The following is a 24,719-nucleotide window of genomic DNA, read 5'->3' on the forward strand; positions in this document are numbered from 1 at the left end:
GTGGAAACTGTATGGAATTGTACCCCTCTTATCCCACAATCTTATTGATCATTATTAAGTCACTTATAAAAAATAAAAATAAAAAGAGATTAGATATTAAGTTCTCTCACTCAAAAGGAATGGTTATCTGAGAGGCAATTTTTATGTTAATTGGTTTGAGTGGGGTAATCATCTCACAACACAAACACATATTGGATTATCACAGTGTATAACCTAAATATATACAATTTTATTTGTCAATAAGATAAACCTAGACTTTTTATAATTAAAAGTAAGTAAACACAAGCCAAAAGGAATCTGCTGGTGAGGTGAAGAGAGTAGAAGGAAATACAAGGCCAAAGCACTCCAGTTGAAAAGACAAGATGAAGGCGGAGGCAGATATCATAATGGTTATACAAAGAGAGTCTAGTCTCATGCCTGAGGCTCCAAGGTCCCAGGTTCAATCCCTTGCACCACCATAAGCTAGATCTGAGCATTACTCTGGTAGAAAAAAAAAAAAAAAGGAAGAGAGAAAGAAAGAAAGAAAGAAAGAAAGAAAGAAAGGACAAAATGGGAAATTATTAAACATTGACTAATATAAGCATTGACTCTATGTAAAATTACAGTATTTTTTTACTTCTTCACTAAAAAAGGAAGCACTATATATTTACCTAATTCGAGGACTCTTACCTAATATCCAGAACGGGAACAGTACTGTTACTCTGTACATTATAAATTGCAATGTTGCCGTTATGGTGACCAACTGCTAGAAGGTTTGGTGCTCCAATTGAAAAATCCAGGGCAGTAACTCCATATGGATTGTGGTAAATACGCTCTGGCCACTGAATGGAGACAGAGCTAAGTTACACTTCCAATGCGGTTTTGCAGATCACATAGAGATGGAGTATGAAGCTGGCCAAAGACTAAACTGTTAGCAGTTAGTCTGTTAATGGAAGAAGAGTTCGTCTATAGACAGTTATGCCTCTTGCCAACTTCCAGAGTACTGGAACAAAATCCCAGTTGATCATTTACAAAGTCATGAATATAGTTCAGTAATTCTCAGAAATGTAGCATTGGGTTTCTACAATAAGTGTATTTTTGCTAATCTTCCAGCAGGATTTAAAAAAAAAATTTATTATTTTTATTGATTGGATAGAGATAGTCAGAAATTGAGAGGGAAGGGAGGGATAGAGAGAGAGAGAGACAGAGACACACCTGCAGCCCTGCTTCACCACTTGTGAAGCTTTCCCCTTGCAGGTGGGGACTGGGGGCTTGAACCCAGGTCCTTGTGCATTGTAACATGTGTGCTCAACCAGGTGCGCCATCACCTGGCCCCCAGGATTTTTTGGTTTTTTTAATCATTACAATTCTGCCATCTTAAAGAAACAAAGAATGAGCTCCACATAAATTGTCTAGCATGTATCTGTGTCTTCAGCACCTTTCAGTTATTTTTTGTTATCAAATCATTCCTAAGTAGTGAGTAGGAGACATTGCAAAATTCTCTGTGGTGCTGCTGCTCGCTACAAATACGTCGAGACTTTCATTTATTTACTTTGTCGAATGTAAATCCTTGCCAAGAAAAGTTACCATTGATGGATTCTCTATCAATTCTTCCAGCTGTTTTAAATTACTTCTTCTTTTGTGTTACTCTATAAACTCAGCTTCCTAACATACTAGGGCTACACATAGAAAATGATTGTTTTTGTACTCTTTGCTAATCCTTTGCTGCATTGTTCTGCTGCACATTTCAATTGTGGATTAAAATGAACTATAAAACTATAACGCTGGGAGTTGGGTGGGAGTGCAAAGTGCAAGGACTGGAGTAAGGGTCCTGGTTCGAGCCCCCGGATCCCCACCTGCAGGGGAGTTGCTTCACAAGCAGTGAAGCAGGTCTGCAGGTGTCTTTCTCTCCCCCTGTCTTCCCCTCCTTTCTCCATTTCTCTCTGTCCTATCCAATAATGACGATATCGATTAACAACAACAATAACTACAATACAGGGGCAACAAAAGGGAATAAATAAGTATTTTAAAAAACTATAACTCTAACATATTCATTAGCATTGTTTAGCCAAAAAAAGTTACTGTGATTCATACACATTCTCTTTGAAAACTCTCTGGCAGTAAGATGCTCATATTAATCTATCTCTTGTCAATCAAAGGCAACAGAAATCTATCTTATAAGATGGTAGACAGCTATTTGTTTATTTAGAACCAATACAGTATTAAAATGAAACATACAATTTTCAAAGAATTCCCACTTGCAAATATATTCCTCTTTCTAATTAACAGTGACAATGATTTAAGGCCACACTCTAAGGTTTAACAATATATGGGAGATTCTCAATAAATATTTATCGGATTAAACTATGAACTAATTATCTTTAATCATCAATAAAGACAAATTGGAGAGAAAGTGTTGGGGACCAAAACCCTCACCCATGCAAAGCTTACAGTCTCCTACTGAGGTACCTGCCCCACATCTCCAGAGCCCTGCCCCCACCTCTCCAGAGCCCTGCCCCCACCTCTCCAGAGCTCAGCCCCACTAAGGAAAGACAGAGACAGGCTGGGAGTATGGATTGACCTGCCAACGCCCATGTTCAACAGAGAAGCAAATACAGAAGCCAGACTTTCCACCTTCTGCATCCCAGAATGACCCTGGGTCCATACTCCCAGAGGGATAAAGACTAGGAAAGCTTTCAGTGAAGTTGGATAGAATACAGCACTCTAGGGAGTAGGGCGGTAGCACAGCGGGTTAAGCACAGCGGGTTAAGCGTACACGGCGGCGCAAAGTGCAAGGACCAGCGAAAGGATCCTGGTTGGAGCCCCCGGCTCCCCACCTGCAGGGGAGTCGCTTCACAGGCAGTGAAGCAGGTCTGTAGGTGCCTGTCTTTCTCTCCCCGTCTTCCCCTCCTCTCTCCATTTCTCTCTGTCCTATCCAACAATGATGACATCAATAGTAACTACAACAATAAAACAACAAGGACAACAAAAGGGAATAAATATAAAAAAATTTTAAAAAAAGAATACGGCACTCTGTGTGGGATTGTACCCCTCTTATCTTAAGGTCTTGTCAATATTTTCATTTTATAAATAAACTAATTTTTTCATTTTTATTATTTTTATTTATTTATTGGACAGAGATAGCCAAAAAAAGGGGAGACAGAGAGGGAGAGACAAACACCTGCAGCACTGCTTCACCACTCGTAAAACTCTGCCCCTGCAGGTAAGGACTGGGGGCTCCTTGAGCATTATAACGTGTGCTCAACCAGGTGTGCCACCGCCCAGTCCCCCCAAAGTTTTTTTCTTGACTTTTTATATTATGATAAGACAGTCTTATACTTTATTAAAATTCTGTCAACCTTAATTAAATAAAAATGGGCTGTATTCCTGTTTGAGTTACCATGGGGTTCTTCAATGACCAGCAACAAGCCAAGCCTTTTTTTTGCTCTTTAAATCCAAAATGTCCATAGCCAACAGCCAAAAGGTCCTGCAAACGATAAAAATACGTAAGATAAGAAAGGATGGCATAAAAAAAAGTCAAATTAGAAGTGTGACAGACATGCCAGTTAAACATTGCAGCTGTGAGGGGGGATGCTGTTACACTGCCTATTTCTGCTCTACACCGCCCGCCATCTTCCCAAGCAAGCCAACCACCACCACTGTCATCATCATCTACTCAGACTGATGGATCAATACATAAAAAGAACCAACATATTACATACTGGCGTAACTGTGTCAGACTGCACTATTATAATATCTTAGGCGTTTTGGGAATCCCCTAATGATTTCACATGATAACAGCAGAGGCACTTCGGTTCTAAAGACTGACTAATCAATCTGTCCCCTCAGTGTATGGAATTGTAACACGGCAGCCTGACTAGCATACGCGTGTCATTTCAAGAAACGCTTACTTAGGTCAGTACACAGAGAAAGAAGTTTCCTGATTGACAGAATTCTGCCTCTTTTTTGTAACCAGAGTATAATTATAAAACACAGGGCTCTTTGCCACCATATGACTCGAGATCAATATCACCTCTCCACGACCCCCTCTGACTTCAATCGCTAGTCGCCCCTCCTTTATCCAGGTTACAGTTCCAGACTCTACTGCCACAAGTGAATTTCCGCAAAGTAGGATTCTTTACTTATAAATCAAACACTTTCATAATTGGAATCCAGGGGTGTATGGTTGACTCATCAGACAACCGAGTGTGCCCGATATCATCCTGTCTCCATCAACTTTTTAATAAATATATTTGAAAAAACTGCGCGATAGAGCAAAGCTGCAGAAGTAGAAGTGTGAAGTAGCGAGGGACGATTGTATTAGCTTTTTCATCCGGACACTCATGAACTCCTGTCCATCTCTTCCCGACTCAGCAAAAACAGCTCTTCCTTTAAGGCCCACTCATATACCTCTCTTTCACAGCACTGTTGATTTTTTCCTTTTTATTTATTTATTATTGGCTGGAGACAGCCAGAAATTGAGGGGGGGATAGAGAGGGAAAGACAGAGAGACTCCTGCAGCTCTGCTTCACCATTTGTGAAGCTTTCCCCCTGCAGGTGGGGACCAGGGGCATAAACCTGGGTCCTTGTGCACTGTAATGTCTGCAAGTAGCTAGGTGTGCCACCACCTGGCCCCTTATTTACTTTCCTTATCAAATAGGAAATTATTTTATGGATACAGTCTCTTTATGACATAATTACTTTTGTTTCTCTGGTGCCTTAATAGAGTGTCTGGCACAAAGTGAATGTTTAATGAATACTTGTAGAATGAATTAACACATGTAGGAACTGCTATGTGTCTGTTTTAACCTCATGCAAAACCATTTAATTTAAATTTGAATAACTATATATCAATTTTTAAATGCAAGTCCACACAGTTTCTAAAGATAATCCATTAGTTTTTATTGGACTTTCTGAATGGCACTGATCTATTAGAAGTTTCCAATACAGTTTTATAAAAACAAAGCACTACTAAAAGTATTTTATTTTATTAAAAACACATCAGTAAGATAATACATTACTTTGGTTTCAACAATGATGATAATAGACTCTCTGCCTTTTTTTTTTCTCTAGGGTTATTGCTGGAGCTCGGTGTCTGCACCACAAATCCACTGCTCCTGGAGGCCATTTTTTCCCTTTTGTTACCCTGGTTGTTTTACCATTGTTGTGGTTATTTTTATCATTACTGATGTTATTGTTGTTGGATAGGACAGAGAGAAATGGAGAGAGGAGGGAAAGACAGAGGGGGGAGAGAAAGGCAGACACCTACAGACCTGCTTCACCGCCTGTGAAACAACTCCCTGCAGGTAGGGAGCCAGGGCCTCGAACCCGTATCCTTATGCTGGTCCTTGTGCTTTGCGCCACGTGCACTTAACCCACTGTACTACCGCTGGGCCCCCTGACTCTCTGCTTTTTAATAACCATACCAACCATCGTGTTTGCATACAGCACCTTATATAGCAAGTGTGGCAAGAAAATAACCAGATCAATTTGTGAACCTACATTACAATATAGTTTAAACTGACAGTTGGAACACTTTAACAATACACTAAATATTTTAAACATTTAAAAATATTTAGTGTAAATAAAACAATGCCATCACACAAAGTTATTTTGAAGCGCCAGTTGTGAAAATGTCACTAGAATCGGTTTATAAGTCCCAGAAGAGAAAAATCACTTATCCTCCTATGATAATCCCTCCCCCCTCCTTGTTTTTTTTTCATTCAGAGAAAAAAATGGAAAAAAAATGGACAGAGAGGGGAAGAGACACCATATTATCAGAACTTCTTACAATAGTATAAGACCACTATATGATGCTGGGAATTGATCATGGGAGCTGCACAGGGGTGGCAAACTCCCCCCCCCAAAACTATACCCCAACTCCCATTTTTTTTTTAAAGTAAACATAACTTTATCTAATGGACATTTACTTTGTTTCAAGATAATCTGAGGCAGTGCAGTAGTTACAAGCTAAAACCATGGAGCCAGATGTTTTATTTTTTGGGTTTTATTTCTAGGTTGTCTCATTAATTAGTTATGAAACTCTGGGCAAGTAGTTTATCTTTTTTGTGCGTTAGTTTCTTCATACTCAGAATGAGAAAAACAGTATGCAACATGGAGATATTGTATGAGCTGACAATAGCACCTGGTGCATAGTGACCACTGTGGAAGTATGTGCTCTTATTCGTATTTTAAGGAATTTACAAATTATTTTACATATTTTCAGTGTCAGTGGTTTAGGTCTATACTTATGAACATGCTTACATAATCCAAGTATATGTGCTTTGTATGTTTCAAAATAAAACAATCATATATTCTGTCAGTCATTCACATTCAAGCATCTGAAAGTTTATATCTGATATAAATTCAGAGGTGACATATCCCAAATATACCTTCTGTAGCAAAAAACTGTTGTTGTTTTTATATTAGGGGGAAAAAAACCATTTTGTAGCTATTTCCACCCCTTTTGAAACATGGAGTTATTTTAGAACCATTTAAAAAAGAACATTATTTCTCTTTAAGTTTTTTGACTGATGTCTGAGAAATAAGCTTTTCATTGTTGGAGAGTGGGGGCCCACTGTCCTGGAAAGTCCAGGCCATTGTTTCCATGAGGTCCAAGCGGGCTGACCCCCAACTCTCCCTTAGAGTAGAGACAAGGGCAGGTCCGCCAGGTCTCTGAAACTTATGATGGCTGGACCCCCGGACATGGGCGCCTTCCTACACATGCCACCCCCACCCCCACCCCCCGCCACTTCCTTCTTTAATTAAAAGCCATGGATTACTGTGTGCAGTTAACCTTAAAACCACCAACAAACATCCTGATTGCTTAGGTGCCTCCCTTTCCCCCTTGCTGCCCTAAAGTGCCTGCAACTTACCTGGGGAAAATGTACATTGTAAAGCTTGTGACCAAACCTTGTATGGTGACCTTTTACTTATGATCAGTCTGTTGGCCAAAGTGTGACTGTGCATTGTGTTGCTCTGCATTTGGGTTAATGGTTACCTCAACCTTCCCCCCAAGCTAGGGGTATATCTGCCCACATTTCCTTTCAAAAAGTGGGTTGCCCACCTTTCTGAGCCCGCCCCCGGAGTTGAATGAGTCTGAGATTCTGTCCCCGCACATCACTCCCCCCCCCACCCCACCCCCCCACACACAGTTACCCTGGGACTCCCTGGAGAGCCACTCTGACCCTCGTCCCTTGTGGCCAGGGGGTGGGGAGGGAACCCAGGGTGGACTGCATTTCATTACAGTTTGAAATCTCCCTTGCATTCTAGAGATAGGTAGGTAACTTACTGGATTTGTTTTATTCCAGGCAAGGCTGCTTACATTAAGTCCTTTGGTTAAGTCGCAGGAAAAGGACCAAAGTCGTTCCAAATTGGCTGGTATGGTTGATCGCCCTGCATTTATTTCTTCTTCATCTTCCTTCTTAGGCTCTTTCTCTGTGTCTTCAGGCTTTTCATGTTCTGAAGCCTCGCTATGATCTCCAGGTTGAGGTTCTAAGATTAAATCAGATAAAAGTAGCATTCTGCCAAAATCTCCAAATAGCATCTCCTTGACAACATGGGAACCTGCTGAACCACACGGTGCATGCAACAGAGTGCTTTACATACCCTCTGTTGACCTGGGCCCCAGCGAAAGCTAGCAAAATTTGAAATCCAGACTAGCACAGTCAACCTGTAAAAAGTTTCATGACGTATTTGCCCCAATTTCTGCTGTAAGAGGAGCTGGGTGCAACATGTCCTTCACTTTAGAAGATATCTGGCAGAGCGGCCACTGGATCCTTTGAAATTTCCCTGAAGTGCAAGGACCTTGAATTCTGTGACTGATTCCCCACCCTCTGCCAAATAAAGGTCTTTCCGCACAGTCTGTTTCTTATTCTCTAAAGCCAAGTAGCACAGTGTCATCAATGAGCTTGTGTAATGCTTCATTAAAAAAAAAAATCCCTGTAGACTAAATTATGGCAGAAAGCAGAAAGCAGAAAACCTGATAGGCCCCTGTGGTAAAAAAACAGAGAAAGCATCTTGCTGGTTGAATCAGCTGAACGCAAGAGGTTTTTCCCCATGAAGAGGGGAAAAGTTATGTGCTGTATTAATAGCTACACACTAGGTGTCAAGTTATACGTTAATTTGCTCAGTCAATAAAATTAGATTACAGCATCAGCTAACATGGAATCACCACCTGGCTACATCTCTAAGAATCTTTTAGGGAGTTGGGCAGCGTTAAGCGCACGTGGTGCAATGCACACAACCGGCATCAGGATCCTGGTTCGAGCCCCCAGCTTCCCACCTGCAGGGGAGTCGCTTCCCCTGAAGCAGGTCTGCAGGTGTCTGTCTTTCTCTCCCCCTCTGTCTTCCCCTCCTCTCTCGGTTTCTCTCAGTCCTATCCAATGACAGCAATAACAACAACAATAACAACAATGATGATAAACAACAAGGGCAACAAAAAGGGGAAAAAAATAAATTTTCTAAAAAAAAAAAAAGAATCTTCTGTGTTATCCAATATCCATGTGTTTTCTAGACAAGACAACAAATTGATGGGTTGAAAGGGGGATGTGGTAAGAATCCACACACCTACATCTTTCAAATCATTGAACAAACCAGACATAAAACAATGGAGTAGGATCAAGCACCCAAAAATAAAGCCATGTATGTATGGGCAACTGTTGTTTTCATTGTTTTGTTAGTGACTGAACAGTGTTTTAAATAATCAAAAGATTTCAGGGAACGATGAAGTCATCTCCTTCACCTCATCTTAAATGGAGCTTGAAGAAATCATGTTAAGTGAGATAAGCCAAAAAGAGAAGGGGGACTCGCAGGTCTTAAGAAGCAAGGGCAGAAAGGGACAACACAAAGTAGAGCTTGTACTGCGTCTGGTGTATCGCACCAAAGAAAAGGACTCGGCAAGGAAACCAGGGAGGGAGCTGTGGAGACTCTGGGATTCTGGTGAATGAATGCTGGTAGTAAAGGACCTGAGGGGGGGAGTCAAGATGGCAGCTTGAGGGGCTGGCATGGTGGCACACTCGGTTGAGCGCACATGTTACAATGCACAAGGACCCAAGTTTGAGCCCCCATTTCTCACATGCAGGGGGAAGCTTTGCAAGTGGCGAAGCAGTGTTGTAGGTGTCTCTCTGTCTCTCTCACTCTCAATCCCTCCTACCCTCTTGACTTCTGATTGTCTTTATCCAAAAATGAAGATAATTTAATATATATATATATATATATATATATATATATATATATATATATATATATATTTAAAGATGGCAGCTTGAGGGCAACAACTTGACAGATTCTCCACAAAAGGGAAAAAAAAAAAACTGATTCAAATCCTGGGAATTCCAAGTGGGAGCAGGATTTCCCGGCCAGTAGGAGACAGACTACAGAGGAAGGGACAAAGGGAAACCACAGTAAAATATTATAATGCATCTACAGATCAGCAAAAGGAGCTGAAAGGGATAAAGCAAAAGCAAACCCCACCAAGGTGCAGATGCTACCATGATGCCATCCTGACTTTTCTGAACAGACAACCTCACCAACAGTGTGTCCTGGAATCCCACATCTGCAGAGCCCTACCACTCTAGGGGAATACCACTCTAGGGGGGTATGGATCTGCCTGCCAACACCCGTGTCCAGTGGAGAAGCAATTACAGAAGCCAGACCTCCCACCTTCTGCACCCCAGAAAGATTTTTTTGGTCCATACTCCCAGAGAGATAAAGAATAGAGAAACTTCCAATGGAAGGGATGGGATACAAGACTCTGGTGGTGGGAACTGTATGAAATTATGCCCCTCTTATCCTACAATTTTGTTGATCATTATTAAATCACTAATTAAAAAAAAAGGACTGGGGCTGGGCGGTGGCACACCTGGTTGAGCGCACACGTTACAATGCGCAAGGAGCCAGGTTCAAGCCCCGGGTCCCCACCTGCAGGGGGAAAGTTTCACAAGTGAAGCAGGGCTGCAGGTGTCTCTCTGTCTCTCACCCTCTCTAGCCCTCCCTTCCCTCTCGATTTCTGACTGTCTCTATCCAATAAATAAATAAAGATAATAAAAAAAATTTTTAAAAGGACCTAAGTTGTCAGTGTTTGCAGACGCCCATCACCAGGAGATGAGAAATTGTAACCATGTGTCAACCTCATAACTCTAACATAAAATGAAAATTTTGCAGAGATGATGAAATCTCTAAATAAACTAGTATGAAAAAACGTACTTTTTCAATAGTCTTTGAGATATATCAAAGAAAGATTATCATTTGTCACACAGATTTTTTTTAGGATATATTTTTCTCTGTAAGGTCAAAATTGATGCCAATTTTCATGAAGTTTGCCCTCTTCCATATTTGGTCTGATTCAGTCTTGGAAACTAGGAGTATAATAAATATAGGGCAAGTGCAAGTGTAGCCTGTCAGATAATTCTGAACTAAGGCGGGAAAGTTTAGGTTCTGTCTGAAGAGTATCAAGTCAATGTGACTCAGCTAGCTTCTTAGATCTCCAAAGCAATATAATGAAATGATCTAAGGGCAGACTCCAGGTATCTCTGAATGACTCACTGTGAAGTTTGCAATGTATTCAAAGCAATAGAAAAGTACTAAATGTTCCCGAGTATTTATATACTATACTCAAACCTATATTTAAGATACAGCAGTATGCTAGGACACTATAGTGGAAAGAAAATTCGATTGGGATCCAAATAAACTGGTTGAAAGCCTAGCTTTGTCACTAACTTTATAACCCTAGAAAGTTTAAATAACTTTCATTTTCCTTCACTTATAAATTGAAAGTTTGAATAACAAACCCTCTAAGATCGTCAAAGTATTCTTTGAACGTATGGGATGAGACCTATAGTGATAAAAATAGGAAGAATACCCTGCAATAATAAGTGCCAGGCATGAACAATGGCAGTGGTGATGAAAGAGGTAGAGGGTATCCACTTTGAGAATCATTCATATGGGGTCCAGAGAAAGCGCAGTCATAAATGCTGTTGAAGGGATTATCTCTTTCGTTGGGATCCTAGTCTGTACTGTACCGCTGTTCATCTTTAGTGCCGAAAGCTGTAAGTACATGTATTCTGATACATGATAATCCATGTTAGAGACTGCATTTAGAAATAATATGTAACTGTTTAACTTTTCAAGTGTCTGAGGTCGTCTAAATGTGATTCTTTTTAAACTTTACCTTTAAAGACAGGGAGCTGACGATAGGCTGCAAGTTTTGGCTGAAATATATTCTCCATTAGAACACGTTCCATAAAAAACAAATCCTGCTGGAACTTGTCAGATTTTAGTATCATTTCAGAGTGATCTTCTTCATCATCGTGGACTTTAGCCAAAATTACGTTTTCTATATCTATTAGAGAACTACCTTCACTATCTGTAAGATACAAATGTGATGCAATGATAAAGCGGTCCAAGAAGTGACAGAAAGAAAGAAAACTTAAGAGCAAGTAGAGAAGGAATAAAAGAAGAGAAGAAAATAAAAAGAAACTCTGAAACTCTTGACGACAAGTTTCTGAGAAAAAAAAACTTTTTTTCAGTTCAGAGTCCAAAATGATGTGAAATTAACAATGGTAGTTCTTTTTTTTTTAAGTTTCTTTATTGGGGAATTAATGTTTTACATTCAACAAATAGTTTGTATATGAATAAATACAAAATATGTAGTAAATACAATATGAATAAATACAATATGAATAAATACAAAATACAATATGAATAAATACAAAATATGTAGTAAATACAATAGTTTGTATATGAATAATATCTCCCAGTTTTCCATATAACAATACAAACCCCACTAGGAACAATGGTATTTCTGATTGAAAGTTGTACTTTCTAAATATTTTACTTAAAAAAAATATTTATGCAGTGGTTCACTTCTCGGGGTGGGGAGGGGAAGCCATCATTGGACAGACACAAAGAGACATTGAGAGGGGAGGGAGAGACAGAGGAAGAGAAACACCTGCAGCCCTGCTTCACCACTCATGAAGCTTTCCCCTAGCCGGTGGGGACCAGGAGATGGAAGCTGGGTCCTTGTGCACTGTAATGTGTGTGCTTAACCAGGTGCACTACCACCTGGCCCCCAAAATTTCGCTCTCTATGTTCCACCAGTAAGGAAAATAGGACCACTCAGGAGAAAGTACTAAAATGTCATTGGAACGTATCATTAAAAAGTCAGACAAGGGGGAGTCGGGCTGTAGCGCAGCGGGTTAAGCGCAGGTGGCGCAAAGCACAAGGACCGGCATAAGGATCCTGGTTCGAGCCCCGGCTCCCCACCTGCAGGGGAGTCGCTTCACAGGCGGTGAAGCAGGTCTGCAGGTGTCTGTCTTTCTCTCCTCCTGTCTTCCCCTCCTCTCTCCATTTCTCTCTGTCCTATCCAACAATGACAACAACAATAATAACTACAACAATAAAAAAACAAGGGCAACAAAAGGGAATAAATAAATAAAATTAAAAAAAAAAAAAAAAAAGTCAGACAAGGGAGCAGGGCGGTAGCACAGTGGGTTAAGCACAGATGGCACAAAGCGCAAGGACCGGCGTAAGGATCCTGGTTCGAGCTCCTGGCTCCCCCCCTGCAGGGGAGTCGCTTCACAGGTGGTGAAACAGGTCTGCAGGTGTCTGTCTTTCTCTCCCCCACTCTGTCCTCCCCTCCTCTCTCCATTTCTCTGTCCTATCCAACAACAACAACATCAACAATAATAATAACTGCAATAAAAAACAAGGGCAACAGAAGGAAATAAATAAATAAATACTTTAAAAAAAAAAGTCAAACAAAAATAAATAAATTCTTACTTTTCTCCGTAGTACTTCCTGGCAATCTTTGGTCCCGATCTGAAGTTACAGTTGCTTTGGTACTGGTATCAATTTTAGATTGCTTTATAGGTAATGATAAACTCTCCACAGCATTATAAGAATCATACATATCCCAAATAGTGGACATTATGCCTAAAGAAATAAAAAATTAAATAATATTGTAAAGCATTATTTTAAACTAGTCATAGAGAAATCTAAAATTACAATAACTACTATTAGAAAAAAAAACTATGGTTTTGCAACAATAACAGAAAGAGAATAAGATTGAAAAAGAATTTAGTCATGAAGACACCTTAAGGAATCCCTCTGCATCACATAGATATTTTTGCATTTTGTTAATAGCTCCAAACTATACTTATCACGGTGTTCTAATAAATATTTTATTTATTAATTAATGAAAGAGAGAGGAGGAGTGAGAGAAAGAGAAGCAGGTGGTCCAGGAGGTGGCGCAGTAGATAAAGCATTCGACCCTCGAGCGTGAGGTCCTGAGTTCAATCCCCGGTCGCAAATGTACCAGAGTGATGGCTGGTTCTTTCTCTCTCCTATCCTTCCCATTAATAAATAAATAAAATCTTTAAAAGAAAGAAAGGGAGAGAGAGAGAATCAGACATTACTCTGATACACGTGCTTCTAGGGACTGAACTAGGGACCTCATGCTTGACAGTCCAACACTTTATCCTTCCAGATGATTTCATCAACTCTTCTGACTCCCACGCCTCCCTTTCCCTGTGCCCCAGAATGCTAACAATGTAATCTCCTAACCTGTCACTGCAGGTCTGCCTTGATACAGATCTGGACAGTCATGTCCTACTAGTAAAATTATAGTTTTCTAGTTGAAAACTTCATGTCAGTCATCTGCATTATTCAAATGAGTACATGTAACAATAGACTTCAAACAGAAATGACACAATATTGCTCATCTTCAAATTAAAAAAAAAAAAACACTCCAACTACTTACACTGATGATATAATCATGCAGTACCTAAGCGGCAAATTACTTTATAGGTGATTACTTCACAATGCATGAAAACTGTCAAGTGCAGTGAGTCGGGAAGGAAAGGGAAGTAACTGAAGAGACAGTGGGAAGGGGCTGGCTCCAAGCCAAGAAGATAAGCCAACTTTTTTAACACCTTGATCTTGGATTTCAAACTTAGAACCACGAGAAAACAATTTTTTTTCTTTTTTTTTTAAAGGGGGAAAATTATTTTTAAGTTAGTGAATTAATAATGGTTGATAGAATTGTAAGATTTTTGCCACTGCCCATGTTCAGTGGAGAAGCAATTACAAAAGTCAGACCTTCCATCTTCTGCATCCTATAATGACCTGGGTCCATACTCCCAGAGGGATAAGGAAAAGGAAAGCTATCAGGAGAGGGGATGGGATACGGAACTCTGGCGGTGGGAATTGTGTAAAGTTGTACCCCTGTTATCCTATAGTCTTGATATTTTCTATTTTATAAATAAATGAATACCAATAAGTAAGAAAAAGAATTATAAGATTTTGTGGGTATACTTTCACATCACAAGTAAAAAATTCTTTTGGCTACAAAAGAAAGCAGTCTCTGGATCTGATAAAGGCAGCTTACTACATTTTACTTTACAGTCAGAACTTTTTTTTTCAGAATGTAAAGTGAAAAAGCTCTACTATTTAACAACTAATTAATAAGAATATTAACTCATATTTTGTAATATTTCTAACTTATTAACTTATCTTAAAGTATCTAACAAAGTTATGCACAGAATAAATAATGTTTTTAATTGGAAAACATACAATTTCTATGATTAGGAATGAGTTTAAAGAGACTTTAATGAATTTAAATTATTTCTTGGAATACTGAATCACCTAGCCCTCTTTTCTTCCTATAACTGAATATTAGTAAGTTTAGTTTATCAGAATATATATATATATATGTACATAATGTATCTACTCATACTTTCATGCCTGAAGCTTTGAGGTCCCAGGTTCAATTCCCTGCAGCACCATAAGCCAGAGCAGAGCAGTCCTTTGGTCTAAAAAAATTATTTAAGAAGAGAATCAGAGCATCTCTCTGGCACATGCAATGCTAGAGAATGAACTTGAGACCTCGTGTTTGAGGGTCCAATGTTTTGCGCCCACTGTACCACCTCATGGGCCACTAGGAATATATATATATATATATATGCATGGCGCAAAGCGCAAGGACCTGCTCAAGGATCCAGGTTGAGTCCCCAGGCTCCCCACCCTCGGGGGGCGGGGGGTAAATCACTTCACAGTGGTGAAGCAGGTCTGCAGGTGTCTGTCTTTCTCTCCCCCATGTCTTCCCTTCCTCTCTCTATTTCTCTCTGTCCTATCCAACAACAACAGCTATAATAACAATAACAACAACAACAACAAGGGCAGTAAAATGGAAAAAATGGCCTTCAGGAGCAGTGGATTCGTAGTGCAGGCACCGAGCCCCATTGATAACCTTGGAAGAAAAAAAAAAAAAAACAATCTACAGGGATGCAGAGGTCACACAGGCTCCTAAGCTGAATATGGGCCCCAGATCACATCAAATTGATGGGGTTTACAGTCAACAATATTTATACCCCTTTCCCATATTTAGGAGCTCCTCTCTTCCCTGATGCAGCTTTCTGGTCCTTTTTCCAGCCATGACATCATCTCCTCAGACAATAACTTGGATCCAACTGCATTTCAGATTTCAGGCTCAGGGAAAAAACCCCAAAAAACTAGTATAGCCACAGGCCCTTTGAAATATAACTAAAATATGCCTACTAGCTATCATCAAAATGGAGACCCCCCCCAACTCTTCATCTGCACCATTTCAGCCTTTAGGTTTATGATTAATCAACAATTTGTTTGGCTTTATATGTTACCTCTCTTTTCGGCCACCAGGTTCCAGATACTACCATGATGCCAACCAGACTTCTCTGGACAGACAACCCCACCAATGTGTCCTGGAGCCCTGATTCCCCAGAACCCCGCCCCACTAGGGAAAGAGGGAGGCAGACTGGGAGTATGGATCGACTTGTCAACGCCCATGTTCAGCCGGGAAGCAATTACAGAAGCCAGACCTCCCACCTTACCTTGGGTCCCTACTCCCAGAGGGTTGAAGAATAGGAAAGCTATCAGGGGAGGGAATGGGGTATGGAGCTCTAGTGGTGGGAATTGTGTGGAGTTGTACCCCTCTTATTCTATGGTTTATTTATAAACAAAATAAATAAATGAAATTAGCTTGTTTTATGGAGTCAACAATATTGAAAGATCTAGTTATATCTGCAAAATAAAATTTGTAATTGTATTCTAAATTGTTTCTACTATACAAAAAAGTATTAACTAAGAAATATATAGGAATATATAGTTCAGCATTTATTTGTTAACTGGCAAGACTCAGAAAATGTACATAAGGACATGAGAGATAATTCAACATATAGGACACGTGTATATACCTGAGAACCAGTGACCTGGGGTGATGAAACTGCATGTGTAAGGTCTGAGCTCTGCAGAGAGACACACACAGAGAGGGAGGGAGAATACACACAGAAATATGGTAGCTTATCAACAACAGAACATGGGTCACCTTTCTCTTCCTTTATGATCCTGTCACACTGAACTTCCTTATTCTTCGGTGCTCCGTTAATGGTCTGCATCATCCTCTCGACATACAGGTCATTGCCTAGTCTGTTTCTACATAGGGTTTCATAATTCTTGTTTCTCTGGCTGTAGAAAAACAAACCATCCTTAATTCATCAATAAAAATGTAATGATTATGGGGGTCGGGTGGTAGCGCAGGAGGTTAAGCGCACGTGGTGCAAAGAGCAAGGACAGGCGGAAGGATCCCGGTTCGAGCCCCGGCTCCCCTCCTGCAGGGGAGTCGCTTCACAGGCGGTCTGCAGGTGTCTATCTTTCTCTCCCCTTCTTTGTCTTCCCCTCCTCTCTCCATTTCTCACTGTCCTATCCAGCAACAACAACAGCAATGACAACAATAATAATAATGAGAAAACAAGGGTAACAACAAGGGCAAAAAAATGGGAAAAATAGCCTTCAGGTGCAGTGGATTCGTAGTGCAGGCACCAAGCCCCAGTGAACCCTGGAGGCAAAAAAAAAAAAAAATTAATGATTGCCACACATCTCGCCTCTTTATGCTATGCTTTTCCCTTAAACTTGCCTTTTTTTTCATGTGGAGTATACCAAAAACTAAAGTAAGTATTTGAAAAAAAAAAAAAAAGCCTCTCTAGAGTTAAAAGGGATTGAACTACACCTAATAGGTTCTTTTGTCTTCCACCTCCTAGTATCACTGCTGTATGCTCTCAGTACCCACAGCTACATGCTGGCTCTTCCTACACGGGCTCAGTAAACACTGATCCAGGCACTTATTGCTACAAATTCCATCAAACTATTACTTCTGTGTCACTCTGTAAGCATGTTTCATTTTCATAATTTTTAGTAGTTCCAAAATTTATTCCAGAGAAATTTAGAAATATAATTTTAAATTCCAAATGTGTATGGGAATGCTTAAGCTTTTGTTGAGATTATGTTGCTATTTTTAATTAATTAATTAAATGGGAACACTGACAAGACCATAGGATAAGAGAAGTACAATTCCCACCACCAGAGTGCCGTATCCCATCCCTTCCCCTGTTAGCTTTCCTATTCTTTAATCCCCTGGGAGTATGGACCCAGGGTCATTATGGCATGTAGAAAGTGGGAGGTATGTTGCTATTTTTATCTTCATTCCATTAACATAAGAATACTGGGAGTCAGGCAGTAGTGGAGCAGGTTAAGTGGACGTGATGCAAAGCGCAAGGATCGGAGTAAGGATCCAGGTTTGAGCCCCCGGCTCCCCACCTGCAGGGGAGTCACTTCACAGGCAGTGAAGCAGATCTGCAGGTGTCTGTCTTTCTCTCCTCCTCTCTGTCTTCCCCTCCTCTCTCCATTTCTCTCTGTCCTAACAACAATGACAACATCAATAACAACAACAATAATAGCTACAACAATAAAAAAACAAGGGCAACAATAGGAAAGAAATATTACAAGTAAATAAATAAAAAAGATCAGACTATTTCGCTTGTATAGTATCACTTCTCAGAGATTTCTGAAACTTTGTTTCATGATCTTTTCTAGAGATGGTTTTTTTCTATTAGTGATCTAATAATGATTGACAAGATTGTAGGATAAAAGCCATACAACTTCATACAACTGTACCCACCACCAAAGTTCTGTATTCCATCCCCTCCATTGGAAGGGTCCCTAGTCTTTATCCCTCAGGGAGTATGGGGTTTTTTTTGTGTGTCATTTTATTTATTTATTTTTACTGAGGAAAAGCTTTACACGATCATTATCTCCCCAAAAATATGTGCTAAGGAAGAGTTATCTAACTCTCACATACATAAAATCTCTGGTGAGGGGAGGGAGGTCGGTCGGGGATACAAGGAACAAAGGTGTAGGTTGACTGATCCCTAGGAAGTGGCCCTGGATATGGACAGGGACACCTACCTGCACACTAGGAACCACCCTTTGCTGTGGTCTAGCACTGGAGGGGTTCTGTCTTGTTGCAGGGAACCCTCACTGCCTACCAAGCAAAGTTTCTGTTACGTATGGTTTTTATAAATGTTCCAAATGCTTGCAAAGATGGAGTGCAGAGCTGTATATATAACTGTCAATGATTTTGTTCAAACTTTCTCTACTCTGAGGTTTTACCCGGGTGACTACATAAATAGCAAAAATCAAGAAGGTATATTTTGGGCTGTGAAATAGCTCACCTGGTCGAGAATACACATTACCAGGTAGAAGGGCTCAAGTTCGTCCTCCAAGCACCACATGGGGACAACATGTACAGCAGCTTCAAAATGGTGCTTTCTCTCACTCCTCTGTCTCTCTCTAGCCCTCTCTGTATGCAATCGAATGGGGGCAGAGTCTATTGGAAGTGTTAGGATCATGTAGGCATGAAGCCCAGTGCCTACAGATATAGCTATGAAGTCTTACTTTAATAGCATGCTTGAGGGCAGATAGCATTAGGGTTATGCAAAAAGACTCTGATGCCTGAAGCTCTGAAGTCCCAGGTTCCATCCCCCGCACCACCATAAGCCAGAGCTACTCAATACCTCTGATTTAAAGAGAGAGAGAGAGAGAGAGAGAGAGAGAGAGAGAGAGAGAATATAATAGGATACTTAACAACATTCTAATATTTCTTCAAGTTTAGGATTCTTTAATCCTTTGGTGTGTGTGTGTGTGTGTGTGTGTGTGTGTGTGTGTGTGTGTGTGTGTGTGTGTGTGTGTGACTGGCATAAGGATCCTGGTTTGAGTCCCCGGCTCCCCATCTGCAGGGGAGTCGCTTCACAGGCGGTGAAGCAGGTCTGCAGGTGTCTGTCTTTTTCTCCCCTTCTCTGTCTTCCCCTCCTCTTTATATTTCTCTCTGTCCTATCTAGCAACAACTACAACAGTAAAACAAGGGCAACAAAAGGGAATAAATAAATATTTTTTAAAAAAAGATGGAAAGAGAGAGTTAGTGAAAGAAATCATAGCACCAAAATTTTCCTTAATGTGATGGGGGCTGGGGTTAAACCTATAAACATTCATTTTTATGGACCTAGTTATATTCAATATTCCAAGAAATTCTATAATATTTTATATTTGGTTAAGTCTTATGCTCTAAAAACTATTAATTATGGGTTTTAACATTATATAAATTTCAAGACTCATAGTCAAATTATATTTGAAGGAAAACTTAATGAATACTCTGATGATACATTCACAGTGTCTGTATTAATTTTAGACAGTGCAGAATTCAGAACAAGGAAAATTACTAAGGGACATTATGAACGATAAAATGTCAATTATCCAAGAAGACTTAACAACAGAACAACAAAATACAAGGCAAGGGTCGGGGAAGATAAGACTAATGGCTAAGAAAACAAATTCTAATGCCTAGGAGTCCAAGGTCCCAAGTTCAATCCCCCATAACACCATAAGCCAGAGCTAAGCAGTGCTCTGGTTTAAAAAGAAAATCTATACATATACTCACTCTATTATAGTAAATTATTTTTTCCATAGTTTTCTTTCTTATAATTTAAATATAGAATGTCAGTCCTGAGGTTAAGGAAGCTGTTCAGTGTTCACATGCCCAGAGTTTGATCTCCGGCACCACCTAAAAACAGGGGTCCTCTGTACTCTCTCTCCTGTCACTTTCTTCTCAGAAAACAATGTTTAAAAAAGTTTTATTCAGGATAAAGGCAGTGGCGCATTTGTTTAAGCACATATATCACCATGTGCAAGGATACTGGTTCGAGCCCCCGGCTCCCCATCTGCACTGGGGCTGCTTTACAAGCGGTGAAGCAGGTCTACAGGTTTTATTCTTTTTTTTTTTGTAGTTATTATTGTTGTTGTTATTGATGTCATCATTGTTGGATAGGACAGAGAGAAATGGAGAGAGGAGGGGAAGACAGAGAGGGAGAGAGAAAGACAAGACACCTGCTGACCCGCTTCACCATCTGTGAAGCGACTCCCCTGCAATGGAGAGCCGGGGACTCAAACCGGGATCCTTAGGCCGGTCCTTGTGCAGTTTTATTCTTTTAAAATGGAAAATAATTTACATGTGCTCAGAAGGAAAAGGAATCTAAAACCTCACTGACTTTAGAAGCTTCCTTTATTATTTCTACTAACTGATTTATTAGTTCACCTACTTTTTAAAGAGCATGGCAAAGGTCTGGGTCCTTCCTATGACAAAACACAATAGACCTACTTCACATAACATTTCACAGGGCACATATATACTTTGAAATGTAATTTCACCAGGCCAGACATCGCCAGTGTCTATCCACAGTTTCCCAGGGCAGATGCCAAGGGGAAGACTCTAACTCAGGTGGCCTAGTGGTCATGTGACTAAAGACTTGGACATTCAAGAAGAAAGTCTTGGCTCCAATCCCCAGCATCACATGTGCCCCATCTCTACCTCTCTCCCTTTCTCTCACTAATGACTACATCCATCTCTTAAAAAAAAAAACCCTCTAACTTAGCATTCACACTACAGAAGCAGTCCAGACCGTTAGACCGTACATACGTGACTTTCACAGCTTCTTCAGAGTCTACTGAAACCATAACCGTTGGTAAGTCAAAAAATATCATCATTTCCGTCTCGGTGAGAATTATCTCTATAGTTTTCTGCAGGTCTTCTTTTGTTACAGATATTCCATGTGTTGCCCTCATAACCTGTACATCTAAAAATGCATGACATCACCATGAGAGGGTTCTGTCCAATGAGGTGAAAGTAAAAATATACAGAGAAAAGGGGGGAAACATCCGGGAAGGCTTTCATTTCCTGAGAAATGAGATGTCGCTTTCTTATTTGCTTGTTTTTCTGTCTTTTTTTTTTAGTTCATTTACTAGTTGTTTCTATTTCTTATTTCTTTCTTTTTTTCTTTCCTTTGTTGGGGGATTAATGTTTTACATCTGACAGTAAATATAATAGTTTGTACATGCATAACATTTCTTAGTTTTCCACATAACAATACAACCTCCCACTAGGTCCTCTGCCATCCTTTTCCAGGACCTGAACTCTCCCTCCCCCGCCCACTCACCCCAGAGTCCAACTCCAACTCCAGTCCAGGTTCTGCTTAGTGTTTTCTCTTCTGAAGACCCTTATTTTTCACAACACTTGATTATCTACTTTTTCCCTCAATTTTCCATCTTACATATTCTAATGTTTAATCCTCTTCCTGAAATAGGCCTCTCCTACCTGTTTTCCTGAAAAAATTACCTATGGTCCTTAAAAATCACTCCAGGGCCGCAGAGATAGCATTAATGGCTATGCAAAAAGACTGTCATGCCTGAGGCTCCACAGCACCATAAATCGGAGTTGAGTCTTCTAGTCTCTCTCAATAAAATAAAATAAAATAAAATAAAATAAAATAAAATAAAATAAAATGTGTTTTAAAAATACACAAAAACTATTCCGAAAGTCAACAACTGTCTTTGCTCCCATCATCACATTCTTCCTAAGGCTTGTGCTGACATTGATCACAGTGTAGCACAAGTAAATCTCTCCAACTCAGAAATTGAGCTCTAATTTTATAGCAGGACCTAGGAATTCTCAGTTGGGTATGTGCAAGTCTGGGAACTGGGAGAAATCTGAACACCCTGTCCTGGTAGCTCATAAGTACACCACAGATTAGCATTCGCAAGTCACTATCATCGTTCTTTTATCTGAGGTGCAGATATCAAGTAATAAGCAGGCTTTCTAAAGAAACAGACTGGGGGCTGGGTGGTGGCACACCTGGTTGAGCGCACATGTTACAGTTCTCAAGATCCTGGGTTCAAGCCCCCATCCCCACCTGCAGAAGGAAAGTTTTGCGAGTGTTGAAGCAGTGGTGCAGGTGTCTCTGTCTCCCCCTCTACCACACCCTTCCCTCTTGATTTCTGGCTGTCTCTATCCAATAAATAAGGATAACAAAAAATTTAAAAGAGAAAATGTTTTTAAAAAGAAACAGTAGACTATTATTGAAATGAAAGGATTGTTTTTTTCATTACCTGTAAAACTAGGCATTCTCTCTCGTCTATAGCACGGTTCTTCCAGATCCTCTGGTATTGACTCAGTAGTTGATAAACTTGATTTAGAAACTGTACTGCTTCCTAGAGCTGACCTTGAATAATGAAGAACAATGGCATAAGTGTACTTAGATATCTTAGGGACACATAGATATAGTGATAAAATGTCAAATTCAGAAATCCATATGCTATCATCATCTAAGCAAAACTGATAGGAATAAGCTAGTACCTTAAATATTGAACAAATTTTGAATATTATTTAAGTAAGATCACACTTTAATGTATTTTAGGGATATGATCTGTCAAAATCACACCTGGTAATTCAAGTCCCAGAACTGAAGGAGAAATATTCAAATGCAACACACCAAGGACAATGCTCCATTTTCAGTGCTACTCTCTTTACTTTTGTTCTTTCTAAGTTCCTCATTTTTTTTTTTTGAGTTCTCTTAACTCAAGGCCTCTGTCTGAACTCTTACACTTAAAAAAAAAACACAAATCTCTTTATTTAGTAGAGACAGCCAGAAACTGAGAGCAAGTGGGAGCTAGAGAGGGTGAGAGACAGACACCTTCAGCACTGCTTCACCACCTGTGAAGTTTTCCTCCTGCAGGTGGGGACCTGAGGCTTGAACTTGGGTCCTTGCACTTTGTAACACGTGCATTTAACCAGGTGCGCCACCAACTGGCCCCTACTCTTACAATTTTTTAAAGTCAGGTTTCTATTCATAATTCGAATCCCACCTTAAATGTGATGTATTCTAAGAGTCCTCTCAAGATTTAGTTAAAAGGAGAGCTATATAGGTGACCGAAAATCATACATTAAGGAATCCCAGGGGCCCGGTGGTGGTGCACTTGGTTAAGTGCACACTCTACAGTGTGCAAGGACCCAGGTTCAAGCCCCCAGTCCTCACCTGCAGGAGGGAGAGCTTCAGGAGTGGTAAAGCAAGGCTGCAGGCATCTCTCTGTCTCCTATCTCCTCCACCCCTCCCAATTTCTCTCTGTCTCTATCCAATAATAAATCAATATTTTTTAAAAGAATCCCAAACTAATTTTCTTAAATTTATCAAATATGAGAGTTGGGTGGTAGCGCAGTGGGTTAAGCGCACATGGTGCAAAGAGCAAGGACCGGCGGAAGGATCCCGGTTGGAGTCCCGGCTCCCCTCCTGCAGGGGAGTCGCTTCACAGGCGGTGAAGCGGGTCTGCAGGTGTCTGTCTTTCTCTTCCCCTCTCTGTCTTCTCCTCCTCTCTCCATTTCTCTCTGTCCTATCCGGCAACGACGACATCAATAACAGCAACAACTACAACAATAAACAAGGGCAACAAAAGGGAATAAATAATTTTTAAAAAATGTATCAAGGGAGTCAGGTGGTAGCGCAGTGGGTTAAGTGCACGTGGCGCAAAGCGCAAGGACCGGCATAAGGATCCCGGTTCGAGCCCCCGGCTCCCCACCTGCAGGGGAGTCGCTTCACAGGCGGTGAAGCAGGTCTGCAGGTGTCTGTCTTTCTCTCCCCCTCTCTGTCTTCCCCTCCTCTCTCCATTTCTCTCTGTCTTATCCAGCAACGACGACATCAATAACAACAACAATATCTACAACAATAAACAAGGGCAACAAAAGAGAATTTTTAAAAAAAGTATCAATTATTGCTCCACGACGTTATATGCATTTTTCTTTTACTCTCTCCCTTTTTTTATATTTTATTTATTTATTCCCTTTTGTTGCCCTTGTTTTTTTATTTTTATTGTAGTTATTGATGTCAGAGAGAAATGGAGAGAGGAGGGGAGGACAGAGAGGGGGAGAGAAAGATAGAAACCTGTAGACCTGCTTCACCACTTATGAAGCAACCACTCTACAGGTGGGAAGCCGGGGCTCAAACCGGGCTCCTTACGCCGGTCCTTGTGCTTTGCGCCACGTACGCTTAACACGCTGCACTACGGCCCGGCTCCCATCTCCCTTTCTTTATAGCTTCGACTGGCCTCCAGATAGGTGAGCACAGTTGGTTAGACCATCCTTGGTTTCACAGAGCTCTCCACTGACTTCCATCTGCAAACTGGAAGGCAGATTCTAGAATAGCATCTCTTCCTCTTAAGGTCTTGTGCCCAGCTAACATGTGCAGAGTTTAACTTTGCATCAGCACACTCTAGCCAGCTTACTTTAAGACAGACTGATTATTATTGTAGAAACTCTGAACTTCTCCACTCTGTCTTTACTGAAATCCGTGCATAAACGTATCATATAAACATGGGGGAAGGGAAATTGAACCCTAACAGAACGAGGAATTGCCTGTGAGAAGGCGCAGTCTATCTCACACCTTACAACACTGAAGAAACTGAAGAACCATGTCTGTGAGTCCATGCTTCTAGACTCCATCTTTGGGGTCCTCAAATACTTTTGCACAGATGTTTTGGCTTGGTTCTAGGGG

General features: G+C 40.5%; 1 protein-coding gene across 3 annotated transcripts in view; it reads right to left on the minus strand.

Moving 5' to 3' along the window:
* The window catches only part of DNAI4 (dynein axonemal intermediate chain 4), a 73,573-nt gene that overhangs the window by 19,386 nt on the left and 29,468 nt on the right, over positions 1 to 24,719 (minus strand). For 2 of the 3 annotated variants that reach the window (XM_016190481.2, XM_060206373.1), the window contains exons 4-11: positions 22,285 to 22,397; positions 20,819 to 20,975; positions 16,340 to 16,479; positions 12,760 to 12,912; positions 11,150 to 11,344; positions 7,271 to 7,473; positions 3,380 to 3,466; positions 670 to 821 (exon numbers count right to left, since the gene is read on the minus strand). In XM_016190481.2, coding sequence (XP_016045967.1) covers positions 670 to 821; positions 3,380 to 3,466; positions 7,271 to 7,473; positions 11,150 to 11,344; positions 12,760 to 12,912; positions 16,340 to 16,479; positions 20,819 to 20,975; positions 22,285 to 22,397 — 1,200 coding nt within the window. The remainder of the gene's footprint in view (positions 1 to 669; positions 822 to 3,379; positions 3,467 to 7,270; positions 7,474 to 11,149; positions 11,345 to 12,759; positions 12,913 to 16,339; positions 16,480 to 20,818; positions 20,976 to 22,284; positions 22,398 to 24,719) is intronic. The other variant, XM_060206372.1, reaches the window with a different exon arrangement.

Source organism: Erinaceus europaeus, chromosome 13, assembly GCF_950295315.1.
Source record: "Erinaceus europaeus chromosome 13, mEriEur2.1, whole genome shotgun sequence".
NCBI classification, from domain to species: Eukaryota; Metazoa; Chordata; class Mammalia; order Eulipotyphla; family Erinaceidae; genus Erinaceus; species Erinaceus europaeus.